Source organism: Thalia democratica, chromosome 5, assembly GCF_965202585.1.
Source record: "Thalia democratica chromosome 5, ktThaDemo2.hap1.1, whole genome shotgun sequence".
NCBI lineage: Eukaryota > Metazoa > Chordata > Thaliacea > Salpida > Salpidae > Thalia > Thalia democratica.
The window spans coordinates 37,353,204-37,367,825 of record NC_139169.1 but is presented as its reverse complement, the minus strand read 5'-3'; the positions used below and the strand labels follow the sequence as shown (position 1 = coordinate 37,367,825).

At 24.0% G+C, this 14,622-nt stretch overlaps 1 protein-coding gene across 1 annotated transcript; it reads right to left on the bottom strand.

Moving 5' to 3' along the window:
* Positions 1–6,536: 6,536 nt before the first annotated feature.
* LOC145836483 (fibrinogen-like protein A) lies at positions 6,537–8,247 on the bottom strand. The gene is made up of 7 exons (XM_082944281.1): positions 8,233–8,247; positions 8,029–8,169; positions 7,809–7,928; positions 7,450–7,546; positions 7,267–7,363; positions 7,055–7,128; positions 6,537–6,781 (listed from the first exon to the last, which is right to left on the bottom strand). The coding sequence occupies exons 1-7, from the start codon at positions 8,245–8,247 to the stop codon at positions 6,537–6,539; spliced, it is 789 nt and encodes a 262-aa protein (XP_082800407.1).
* Positions 8,248–14,622: the final 6,375 nt, after the last annotated feature.

The window sequence follows — 14,622 nt, the reverse complement described above, 5'->3', positions numbered from 1 at the left end:
TTCTTATATTAATCTTGAATCTGTGCTTAGCAACATATCGCCACACAATAAATCAGGCATAAGTTTTTAAGTTAGACAAACGAATGTTTCTGTATTTATGGTTAAACCAGTGGTATTCACAGTCCGTGCAAAGAATTTGTCTTACTGTGCACGTAAATATTAGTAAGGTGATGTTTTTTTATGAATTTTTTGGTTTTTTAAAGGAAAAGGAGACATAAAAAAAAAAAAGTTTTTTGTCACATTATTTTCGCATAAAAAAAATGAAAATTAATAAATAGCTATTTTTCTGATATAAATAGTTTATTTAGTTATACTATAGTGGGCAAAGAATTTGTCTTCATAATTGTTTACTACGCAAAACTTTTGAAAAGGTTGAAGACAACTCGGTTAGGCATGTGAAAAATACATTGGCAACCTTTTGCTTGCGACATAGACCTTTGTGGACTGCTGTACTATTGTAAGCTTATACTAAAAAGGTATTTAATTTGTTAAATCTCAGAATGGAAATAAAAACATAAGAATAGCACAAAAGTTTACTATGAATTAAGTTGATGGCATATCTTTGAAATTTTATTAAAGTTCTTATTTGAATACATAAAAAAAAATTTAACTTAAAACAACTCAAAGGCCGGATCCGATGCTACATATCTCTAAGTTTTTTTAAATTAAATTGAACTTTTATTTTTAGTTTTTATACATTTAATGTTTTTAAGCAGTTGATATATTAATATGTTTTACCATAATCCTTGCATATCACCAAAAAAAGCAAAGTATAATATACTTTTAAGTTAGCTTATTGTTTGGTTATCTTTTGAAATAGTAAAAAAAATATTTTTACAAATTTTACTTTAAGTGTAGAAATTGTGTAAACAAATATTTTTTCTTACTTTAAGTAAATCAATAAAATAGAGCTGAAGCAAAAAATTCTTAAAGTAAATTAAACAGCCTAGCTTAATTTTGGTCAACACAAAAGTTTGATTGATAAGTGTTAATAATGTTTAAGAACATACACTTAAAAATCAAACAGATATAAATACTTAAATCTCATTTAAAAATAAAGTTAGTAAATTGCATAAAATGGTTTAATGTATATAGTTGATTTTGGTGTAAGCACAAATTTAAGTTTAAATTAAAGTATAAATAAATTAAACTAGATATGAATTAACAAATTTTGATAGCATTTAAAATAAAGTAAAAAAGTTAAACTTCATCAAATTAGATATATAAACAAAAGCTTATGACGATTCTCTATGTAAGAGAAACGTATAAAAATAAAATAATATAAGCACTATAAAACTGCTATTATTTATAACCGAGTTAAACGATATTATTTATAAACAAGTTTTTGAAATTCTATGAATTAGAAACTAAAGAGCATTAATAAAATTAGATCATAAACTTTAATAAATTACTTAAACTACTGTTCCTTATTTTGATTTATCTAAGATCTAAGTCAAAGGTATTCACTTTTATAAAAGCGCTGCACAGTGCATTTTTGGAAAATAAGTTATGTGCACACTAAACTATCACGAACTAGTTTCTTTAGCGCTACTTTTTTTTCTTAAATGTCGTAAAATATAAATAACGTGTTAATACTATTAAGTTTCGTTTAAGTTAGCTTTTCCAATAGAAAAAAGACAAAATAAACGTAAAAAAAATTCATCTTAATTTCTTTTTTAGTTAACAGAAGAATAAATTTTATGCGCATTACTATGCACAAGGGCACACTGTGATGACAAAGTTTTAAAAATTTTGCAGAACTAACTTGACTATAAAGTTATTATAATAAGAACTGTAAATGTTGTTTCTGTTGGCACAAGTTCATGTTGCTGAATTCTTTTTCGTTAAATATAGTAGTTAAAAGTAAGACCGAATAATATTGCATAGAAATTTATAATAAAAACAGTACTTAGGTCTAAATCTTTAACTATAGAATGTTTGTGATTCATAGACAAAAAACTTATAGCCATAAAAATATTATTTTGGTTAATCGTCGAATCGAATGAATTGAACACATTTTTTTCAAAAACTGCTGTTACAAGCTAAATACAAAATGTATTTGACGACGTAATAGTTCTGATTGATAGCTGCTAATGTTAGAATGTCATTTTTAAAGGTGATACATTGTACAGACTAAAATCCTAGTATAATTCTTATGATCTCAGGAAGTTGAAAGCTTGCAAAGAAATAGAGTTTATATTTATTAATCTTGAGCTGTGTACATATAGCACAGTGGGCTGGCAAGTGGCCATTGAATATTTTCGCGACTAAACAGTTAAAGCAAGATTTTTATTTAGTTGTTTAGAGCGGGGTTTCGTCTTTTAAAAACTGGGTTTGTTTCTGTTCTGCTTAAAGTATACTAAAAGTTATGTAAGCTTAAATGTAGCCAAAGTTTGCTTTTTTTAAGTTTAAAAAAGCCTCAAAAAATGCTTAAATTTTTGTCAAAATTAAGGTCTACATCTACTGTTAAAAAACACCTCATAAGCTTTTATACAAATACTTTTTTTTAAGTTTTTTCATTTCTTTGGTTTAATGTTAATTAAAAAAAGTCAAAATTCTTTAAATATTTAAATGTAAAAGTATATTATTTCTTATTTAAAAAATCTTCTATTCTCGCCGAAAATTCATTGATGATTTCTGGTAATTTAGGGTATTCTTCAGGGTTAATTTTCTCAATTCGCCACCGTAGAACCACCATAATTTTTTTTATAAATAATTTAGTAAAAATGACAAGGAATCTATATACAAATTTACAGACAAATCTATTATGTGGAATATAACTATTTTTTTAGGTTTTGACAAGCGATATTTCTGTTAAAAAAATTGATATAATATCCTATTCCTGGTTTTTTACTGTGACAAAAAAGACCATTTTGTATGTTCTAGAAGGTTCTTAATGTGTATAGATTCACTTACTTTTGTTTACAAACCATATAAGCTCCAAGAATGATGAGAACAGTTAGTATTGGTCAAAACATGGTAGCTTAGTATATGTTTTCGTTATTAAAATAGTTTTTTTTTACCCTTTTATAGCAAATTAAATGTTTTCTTGAAAAACCGTATCCCACAGGCCATGGTGGAACTTCTACAACAGGTAACGTAGTCAAAACTTTGCTAAACACCAATAATAGGACTCTGCTGACGAAGAATATTTCTGATGTTAGTTTAAAAGAAAACATTTACAAAATTATTATGTATGTTTCCATTATTTTATGGCCTATAAATTCTAACAGAAAGATTAATGTAGAGAAATACTCAGTTTTATTTCAAAAAACAATGATGCTGGTCAAGTCGGTTAAATAGATTCGCTTTACTCCAACTGCGCATACTGTTCTTGCACATAGTGCTGAACTAATTGAGCAAAACAACGGTAGAGGTTTGCTAAATTACACCGAAAGTGGATTGGAAGCTAACAACAAGTTTCTAAGACAGTACAGAAAGAACTTTTCAAAGAAAACTTCTCAGTATGAAAATTTAACAGACTGTTTAAAACGATTATGGGACAAGAGTGACTACGATGTTAACAACACTTTAGACAGACTGAATTGAACTTATTGTAAAAAAATCGGACATACTGCGCGAAGTTGTTTGCAGCTAAATGAAAAAATTTCATCATGTAGTTCAGAATGGGAAACTGTGTTACATATGCTTTGTGCTACTGAATAGAGTGTTTTATTTATTGGAGAAACTTAATTTCAAAAAAGGTTAAAGAACTTACTGTTTGACTTATATTTTCTAGTAAATTTAAAGTGCTTTTTTTAATCACAGGCTAAATTATTTTGTTTTTTGGACTGTTTTGCAACGAATAAATGTTTTTATTGTTCAAAATGTTCACGGTTTTTTTCTTTTGATAAACTAGTACAAATGTAACGTTATTAATAATACAAACTTTGATATACAAAGATCAGCCTTAAATTAAAAACAAACTGTATTTAGAGTATAGTTTCACCTGGCTTGATATTGAAAATTCATTCATATTTAAACTAAAATGGAAGTAAATGTGACTCTCTTGAGGTAGCCAATTATAATTTTCTTTTTTTTCTAAATTTCTTTATTTAAAGTTTCATTAAAAATTAAAATTTAACCTATTTTTTAAATAAAAACAAACATCATTATTATTGTAACACTAAGTGTAACTTTAAATTGTATTATAGTGCTTCTTATGACAGTTTTATGTCAATGGCCGCTTGATCCCCGTTTTCAGCCCACTGTGTATAGCCAGCAAGTATTTTAATGCTATAGCTTTGAAGATAACGCTTTTAATAACTTATTTTTTTAAAATATTTGAATCGATAAAATATTCTTTAACGTCTACTTCAAATACTTTTATTTAAACAAATTTTTCCTAAAGAACACTTGAGAAAAGTTTTTCTTTGTTAAAAAGTATATTCCTTTAGCAAGTATGTTAGAGTTAACTAAAACATTTTTTTATAACATTTATAACCATGTTCTTACTTTAAAGTCGCTAAATATCGAAATATAGTTTATGTTTAAACTTTTATTCAAAATGAAAATACTTTGTTTGTTTTTATTTGTATTGTACGTTTGTTTTTTTATTATTTTAAGATACAAATACTAAACACAAAAAAAGTTCGGCATTTTAAACCTAAATTTTTATTAAAAAAATAATTTAAATCTATGTTGAACTCGTTAAGATATCGTAATGTTAAACGTAATATCGTTTCATATTTTTAATAATTGGTTTAAATTTTTTATTAATCAATTTATAATTTTCAAATAAATAATATTGAAAGCTATGTTTACTAGTAATACAAAGTTGTATATGTAAATATATTTTCGATGGTTAATAATTTTTTTATTTACATTAAAGAATACTGAGTTTATATATTTTTACAACTTGTTATAGTTTGAAAATAAAAGGTTCAAGTTTTGAAGATACACCAAATAACGAATAAGTTTGTGAACAAAGTATGAAGAACGATTTAACAATATTTGTAAGTGTTTTAAATTTTGCTTTAAATTACAAATAAACCAATAAAAATCGATTTTTGTTAGCTTGAATTTAAACTATTAATTCATTAAGAGCGTTTTCTTATGATAGTAAGAAATTTGATCTTTATGGATAACCAATGGAATGACTACTATATATTTCAGCGTTAATTTGTGCTGAAATTTTATATTAAAATATTTCAGCAGTTGATTTTTGTAACTGTATTCACTGCTCATTTTTAAGCTTAATACACCTCCTATTGTTTTTTAGTTAAGAATTAAAGCTCATAATATTTAATTTTTTATTGTTTAAAATTTTATAACTCATTTTAGACGCGTTGACACAATACATCGTATAAATATATATTATATTATTTTAAATAAAGATGTTATAAATTTATCTCTAAAAGCACTTGATTTTTCAAGTACAAGCAGTGAATTTTTTTAATTTAGAACTATGATAAATGTTCTATGTACTTGTTAAATGTGAAGATTAAGTAATTTTTTACCTGTATTTATTGGTTACGCTGTAATTTACTTTAACTGCATTTGCTCGTTTTTTACTTTTGTTTAGAATATTTAAAATTTTGAAAAAGTAATGAAACTTTTTGCTTATAGTTACATCTTACAGCTTGAAATATAAAAACTCGTTAAAAGATAAGCGAATTTAAAACTGTTTACTTACAAAAACTTTGAATAAATAGATAATTCACTTTACGTACAAACAACTTCATCTAGTCATTTTTTATGTTATAAAATTTAATAAACACTTGCTAGTAAAACTAAATTCCATGACAAACTTTTAAAATCTAAAATTTTATTCGTCTTAAAAATGATATTTTAACTCCAATTTAAAGCCTGAAAGAGTAAAAAACTACAAAACCTTTTTAAATAATTTCGTATTTAAACGCAAATATTAAGTATTCTTAAACTCTTAAAGACTAAAAACTAAAAATGCAAACAACTTCGATATTTTGAAAGTTTTATATAAATTATCTATATTTTACCGTTGGTTTTATAAATGCTTTCAAAAAATATATACATACATACAAATGTGATTGATATTTAACTAATATAATTTCTTTGATAAAAAATTACAGTATGTATTCCCTTAAAGTTAAAATATGACTTGTTATTTATTTTATTTGATAAAACGATTTACTTCAATATAATATGTTTATCTATGTAAAAACTTTTTATCATATGTTACTTTTTAATGTTAAATTTTAAAATTATAGAAAGAAAACTAAGCTTTGTGTAATAAAGGATCAAGCTTATTAAACTTAAAATAAGTATATTCGAAAAAAAAAAAAAAAAACTAATCTGAAATCTAAATCAACGGAGTATTTTCTAAAAACAAAATTTCTTGTTGTCTGGAATGGTACAAGCAGAACAATTAGTTGTTAGGTTGTGAGAAGGCTAACTTGTACATAAATTTAAGAAAAAAGTTCAATTAAAGTTTTTAAAATACAAGTAGTTGAAATTTTCAAAGTATTATGTTATTAAGCAGAAAAGCAAAAAGAAAAAAAAAAGTATTTACTGATTTAAAATCAAATCTAAAAAATAAAAGTTCACATTTTTCAGTGTCAAGCAGCAGGTCTAACCATTAATTGTGTTTTTGTTATTGAAACAGAATTACTCAAATGTCCCCACCATATAAATTTTTCATGATCACGAAATAATTTTACGTAAGGTCCATTAACGTTTTCCCAGTCACATTTATTCCACCAATTGCCACCTCCACCATCAGCAGCACAGTTATTTTGCCGACTGCTGTGATCAGCATCATATGTGCTAAACTTCATATGGTTTGAATTTTTCAGTGCGTCACCTTACGGATAAAATTATTTTTAGAGACATATCCATTTAAAAACTTTATTTAATTTTTCTTATAAAAGTTTTTGACATTATATAAGCACTATGAATATAGCTAAGTTGGTAAGCTATTGCTGTTTTTAATTTTAATTTTTATGTTTACACTTGAAACCTCTAAAATTTATTTATATTTTGGTTAGTATATTTAAATTTTATTTCCTTTAAAAACAAATTCATACTTTTAAAACTTCAAATTTTGAAATAACTTTGAAAACAACTAAGTATATACTTCCATTTCCAGAGTAAGATCCTTCTTTAAGTGAAAGTCTGTAATATTCCTCTGACCCAGCTACACGAAAGTTTCTGAAAAAAAAAACTACTCTTTAGTATTTCAATTTCGACTTAGTAAATGTTCTGTACATATTTACAAACTTTTACACAATTTTAGCTGCTACTCGAAGCATTTTCAAATAAGTAATTTACAAAAATAGTTAAACTCACTTGTATTCTGTGTAGATGTTTTCACCATAAATTGAACTCATTTCCACTCTCAAGTCACAATCTGAGTCTTTGGTCAACTTATTTAGATGTTTCAGGCCTAAAAAGTATTAGGTTGACAGAAAACTTTTTGTGATAACATTTTAATGGTTTTCCAAGGAATCTTTTTAACAAAAACAAACTCACCCAACCAAAATTCGCCATTAACGCAGCCAAATCCCTGTTCGTAATCATTCCAGTTTCTATCAAAGTCCACTGTTCCGCCAAATCTCCTTTGAAAAACCTGCAAAAAGTTTTTATCACTTAGAAACACCAATAGCCTTAATAATAACATATCACTTTTAAAAATAGCTAATTTGATAGTTTTTCTTATATTTTAACTTTTTTATATATGTTTTAAATACAAATTTAGTAATTACAAACTGTGTATAAAACACTTTAATACTTAGATTTATGAGATTTACAGTTATAAAAAATATATTATTTGAATAGAATGTTTTAAGCTAATAAAATTAAGTCACCAAACATTTTTACAACAAACTTACGGTCCATCCACCTGCGGAACTTTTCATTTCACATCGAACTTCCAAAATTTCCCCGTCAATTTCAATCATGTAACTGCCGCTTGTTAAGCTCGGGTACAAATCTTTTAAGTCTTTGCAACTCTTTATTTTAATCGAATTCCTTACCGAATAAACTAAAAAAAAACACGTATGTATTTATTTTAAATTACATTTAAATAATAGTATTTAATAAACCTAAAACTTTGTTTTGTAAATCGTCTATTTTCTTTGATTGATCCACTTTGATTGATTGAATTTTTGCTATTGCTTTATCTTGTTCCGCTAATTTATTCATTTGGGCATTCATGGTTTTTTTCTGATCGTCTATCGTCTTGTTCAGCATCTGCGTGTATAAAAATATCATAAAATATTTAATTAATAAACTGTATAAGCTAAAAATATTTACCTTTTCAAAATTCATTTGCCCTGATATAGTTTTGTTTTGCTCACTATTTTTTTTATTCAAAACATAATATTTTCCTGCACAATGTACTGCTAGGCAAGAAAAGCAAATAATCATAAAAACATTAAATACTGCAGATGCTATTATTATCTTTTTCGATTGAAATACCATTTTCATCTTTTTTACGAAAAATTTCTGATAAAAAAAGAACTTTACTTTTTGCAGATTGAACTATTTAACAACAATTCAATTATTATTTCTTATATCCAGTTTTACTGTTTGATAAATGAAAAAAGTTTTAAAAATATTTATTCCAAAAATTTTTTGAAAATAAAAAAGAATATATATTTAAGAACTAAATAGTTAAAGATTTTTATTGAATGCACACATGTGCACACTTAGGTTAACATTTAAATTTTAGTGAAGTTAAAAAGGTTTACAGTTAAAAAATGGTCAATATTCTTGTAAATAAGGGCTTATTTTTTAGTTTTTTACAAACAGATGAAATCTATTAAAATAATGTTCTAATAGTTATGATTTCAACTAAAACAATTTTGTAATAATTACGCATTAGAATAATAAACTTTTTTTATTCAAAAAACTTCTAAAAAATCAAAAATAAGCAATAAAAAACTTGTTTAGTACGACTATACTTATATTTAAAAACTAATTTAAAAAAAAATATTTTTAAGAAAATTCAACAAAATTAACTGTTAAAAGCTATAAACCTTCAATTCATTTGATACCTAAAGATATATTTTTTCAGTTTATATAGTTGCTTTTAAAAAACATGAGGTTTAGTTTTAAGATCATACAAGTTCAATCAGAAAAAAGCAAATATTATTACTCAATTTCTTTTTTCTTAATCTGTTAGAAGGGTTGTTAAACTAAGTTTAAATTTAAAAACCTACTGCGGTTTAAGCAACGGTTTGTCATTAAGAAATATATGTTAATATTCTTCAACAAAACATAACTTATTTTCTATAAATAAAACAACTTCTTTATTCATAAAAAAAAAGCTTTACTGGTTGCAGTGATTTTAATTAAACTACAGTGTTTAAAAAGTTGCAACAATGCTAAGCATCTAGTCGTAAAATACAAGTCTACTTTAATATAAGTTATAGTTAAACTTGTATAATTATAAACTTATGTTTTATAACTGAAATGATAAAAAAAAAGCTGTTTTGAAAAAAAAAAACATTTAAATAAACAAAACAAACAAATCTAAAGATATTGAAAAAGTTTAAATGATCTTGTTTTTTGAAACTTGTTACTAACTACATTTTGAAGGATGATTAAAAAGCAACAAGTATAAATAAAACAAAAAAACTTGTTCTTTTGAAAACTATCTTTTTTTATAACGAGAGAGAGGAAAATTACTAAACAGCATAAAAGTTTTTGTAAAACTACAGTAAATTTATTTAACCATTAGAAGAAGGTAATAAAAATCAAATTAAAAAACAACTGGCATTACTGACTTAACTTAAAGATACTTAAAGTATTTTGCATATTCACATAAAAATACACAATTAAAAACTATAAAGTTTAAACGAGCTTTACAAAAAAATATTTCAATAAATAACTAAATTATCTTTTTATTACTTTATGATGCTTTTTGTTCGATTGTATTTTTTAATTGTTGTTTTAACTAAAGTTGTATATTGTTTTTTTCTTTATTCTTACTAAGTGTTAAAACATTAATGTCAAGTGTTTTATTATTATTCTTAACGGATATTCATTACAATTAATTTGTTAAATTAAACGTATGACTTTTATTTAATAAAGCATTTTTTATCTTAATTGTAAGGTTTTGAAGAACTTAAATGAATGAAATAATTAAAGAACTTTTGCTTAATAAAATAAGTATCCTTTGTATAAATTAAAATAAGTATCCTTTGTATAAATTAAACACCTTTAGAATTCTTTTTTTTTGCTTGTTATACAGTGTTTGTAAAACAATATTTATAATATTGTTAAGGACATATATTTCGAAGATACATTGCTTAAGTTAACATTAAACAAATTAAAAATTAAAAATCCTTACGAATTTCAACTTAAAAATATTTTTTCAGTAAAATATGTTTGAAACTTATATTTTAATGTAGTTTGTAGGGCTTACTACTTGTTTATAATTTTGTTAAGTTTTATTTTTGTTTGTACAAACTATTAATGAATTTATTTAATTTAACGGTGTTAGTCATACTTTTACTTGTATTTTCCACCTACTTTTCCTGATTACAAATAATTTTACTATAACTTTACAGTGAAAGTTTTATTTTTTCTGCTTATTTTCCACTCTGTCGATATAAATGAAATATTTTACTTATTTTCTTGTTTTTATAAATATACTAAAGTATATAAAAAATTTAACTACCAACAAATGTACTGTAATTTTCAATTTTTTAATGTAATCTTACAATTAAAATTAAAAATAGTTTTGGTGATTTTCCACTTTCTCAAAATTAATGAAAAAAACTTTTTACTCTTGTTTTAATAAGTCTTTTAAAGTATTTCAAAAATTTTAAATACCAACAAATTTATGTAAATTTAAAATTTTTAGTGTAATTTTACAGTAAGAATTCAAAAATTTTTTGGTGATTTTCCACTATCTCGATATAAGAAAAAAACTTTCCATTGTTGTTTCATTTATGAGAAATTCGCAGTTTTTAAATTATTTAAATTGTATATGCTATTCAAGTTTTAATTTTAAATAAAATATCATTTTATTTCATCCGTTATATTATTATTAAAAGACCGTAAAAAAAGTTTGATTACAAATATACCAATGTTGTAAACTTCTTCATACCTTCCTATTTAAAACTGAATTTATAAAAAGCTGTTTCTAGGAGTTCAAAGCTTTGTTGAAAAAAGAGTTTTATGTTTTTTAGTTTAAATGGTACGAGTTGTTTCTCTAGTACTTATATCAAATTAAACAAATTATGTCGAAAAGATTAAACTACTTAACAGTAATGACTTACTGCATAAAAGTTTGCAACTTAAACATACAGACTAACTTAAAGATTCGATACAACTTAAAAAATCCGTCACTAGTACTAATTGTTTTCATTTTGACTGTTAAAAAAAAAGAGCTGTTAATAGTTACTAAACTATACAAATAAAATTGTTTCATATCAACCAAAGTAATGGTTGATCATGCCAATTCGATCATCAGACAACAATTTTGTTAAACTTGAGCTTGTCTCACGGCAAACGAAAGTCCAGGCTTCTGCTCTGCTGACTATCCCCGAAGTTTTTTGTTGATCGTACTAAAACGAGCGTACCAGATGTCTTGCCTTGTGGACAATGTTTTAAACGTTGCACGGCAAAGACAACGCTGACGTCACTGATCATTGCCAACAAATGGTTGCTTCATGTGAAAGCATGATAAACCGTTTGTAAATTGACGACTGCAAGTTTTACGGTTGAGACTGACTGATGAGTCCTAATAAGGACGAAACCGGTCTCAGTCTACCAAAACTTGTGGTCTGATGATCGAATTGGCATGATCAATCATTTTCTTAAACTTGAGCTTGTCTCACGGCAAACGAAAGTCCAGGCTTCTGCTCTGCTGACTTTCGCCGATGTTTTTTGTTAACCTAAATAATGGTTAGAGTAAGAATGTAAAACTAGCTTTTGATATATACTTGTAAAAGCGTTTTATTTAGTAAATTAATTTGAAACTGACATTATAAAAAGTTATATAACTAGTTAATGTCGTATAGTTCTTATTTAAAAGCTTAACAAAAACAAAGAGCTTTAAAAAAATTGTAACTGGACTAACTAAAAAAAAGTATAAAAAATTTTTTTCTACCGTTTCTGTTAAAATAAACTTATTCTTATACATTTAATTTACAAATTGTACTAAAAAAGCCACTAAATGCAAATAGTTAGCTTACTTGTTTACAGTTTTTGAGTCTAATAACACAACGTATTATTTAAAAATATATATAATGTTAAATAAGATTGTTTAAAATTAAAAAAATTAATTCATGCCTACAGCTTTAAATGAAAAATATATTTAGTAGAATATGTTAAAAGCGTGTATTTTTAAAAGTTTATAGAGTTTACTGCTTCTTTATATTTTTCTTAAGTTTTATATTTTTGTATATATTTAGAATATTTTAGTAAAATAAGCTGATCAAGTCAAGTTTTTACTTGTATTTCTACCTAATTTTTATGATTACAAACAATTTTGTTGTAGTTTTTCAACTTTTTAGTGTAATCTTAAAGTAAAAATTGTAAATTTCTAGATGGTTTTCCACTTTCTCAAAATAAGAAAAAAAAAACTTTCCACTGTTGTTTTTAAGGAGTCATTTAAAGCTTTTAATAATATTAAAAAATTATATCTTTTACTCATATTTCAATTTTAAGTAAAATCCATTATGTTTTTCTAAGAAGTGTTATCAGTAACAAATCATAAAAAAAAGTTTAGTTAAAATTAAATCATTTTCTTAAAGTTATTTAACCTTTATGCTGATTAAAACAAAACTTTTACAAACCTTTGCTAGGAGTTCAAAAATTTGTAATGATAGTTTAAGTACTCAAGTTTAAAGGATAATTAAATTAGTTTCAAATTAATTAAGTTTTGACGGAAAACGTTAATGACAAACTGAATAAAAGGTTATAAACAAAACATTACATAAATGTATAAACTCAATACTATTTTTGAAAATTGGTATATAATAAATTTGAGTAGTGAATAAATAGATACTTTAATATTATTCTTAGTAATCGACTAAAATGTATAAACAACTTTTTGTAACTCTTAAAAGTATAACAAGTATAAAAATTTATCAAATGAGTTTCTTCCTACTGTCTGTGTTAAACAAAGTATATTTATAGTACTTAACATTTAAAGCAAATATTAAATCAAACAAAAAAGTACAAGTTTAATGGTTTTTTTTTCATTAATCTAACTGAATGAACCTTCATATTCTTAAAAAATAATTAGCAATGTATAAAATTCTACTGGTCACAACGTCAAAACCAAAAATTTAAATAAATTTGAGTAAAAATTTTTTAATGGTAATTCACAGAAAGTTTTTAAAGCTAGTTTAAAGCACTAGTAAGTTTTTATTTCAAAATAAAGACAGTTTTTTTTATAATAATTGAATCCCTCGTTAAATTTTTAAATAATTATTTTGAATAATATTAAAATAACTCGTTAAAGTGTTTTTTTTAAATCTTTGAAGTAGAAGCAAACTAAGTATATCAAGAGTCTACTTTAATTATAGCAGCGTTTTAAACATTTTAAGATAAACAAAGTAATTTCTATTTAATTATTATAAAAAATGCTTAATAATTGTCATCGGGAATTTGTGCATTTTATTATTTAATTTTTTATACAGTTTCTACTTACTGTTTAAAAACTTACTATTATAACTTTTAAAACTACTAAGAACAGATATAAGTTTATAAAAAAAAGCTTTAATTATATATCTTAATTTATATATATAATTGTTTATTTTTTTCACTTTGAAATGCTGTTATTTGATAATTTTTAATACTTTTTCTATGTATTATACAATAAAAACAGCAGGTAATCAATGATAAATTTATTTTAAAATTCAAAGTAAAAACTAATAGTTTATTTTACTAGATACTACTTTAGTTTTACCGTTTAAAGAACTCGGTTAAACCAATTTTTTATAAAAGAAATATAACAAAAATATTGACATTTATGATTTATAGCAGCGTAATAGATTATGTTTTCTTTGAGTAAGCTTGTACAATATTTAAAACAAAAACTTGTGTTTACTGAAAACAAATTAAATAAACTTAAACAAGTTTAACTTTTCAAAACAAAACTTTAATAGCTATTTGCAGGTATCTTTGTTAGAAATACTTTACAGGTTTCGTTTAAAAAAGGTAAATACAAGCCTTTAAAATTTAAATAAGATTTTTTGAAGAGTATAGCAAAGTAACTAATTGTTTTGTTGTACTTTTACTTTAACTGATAGATTTATAGACAATTTCAAGTTTAATTAACTATTGTCTAACACACTGCTTAGTTTAAGCCATAAAACAATACCTTTAAAATGGTTTGAAGGCAAAAATGTTAACATACCAACTACTTAGAAAAATAATACAAAAATTTTTTTAAGTTTAAATTGTTTGCTATTTAGACGCTTTACTTATGATTTTCATTAGATTTGTTTTATCTTGTTTTAATTTTTTTAAGTTTGAAAAAAATTGTGTAGCCAATGTAAATTCTTACACACAGTAATCTAGTTTTTTTTTGTTTTTTTAAATTACCAAGTTTCCTTAAAATGTATAAATATCAATTTTTTAAAAGTACTACTATATAAATTAAAGTAAAAAGTTACATAAACTTGAATTTAAATTGTTTTTATTCAATTTGCTAAAAAGAATAAAATTCTACATGAATAAGAT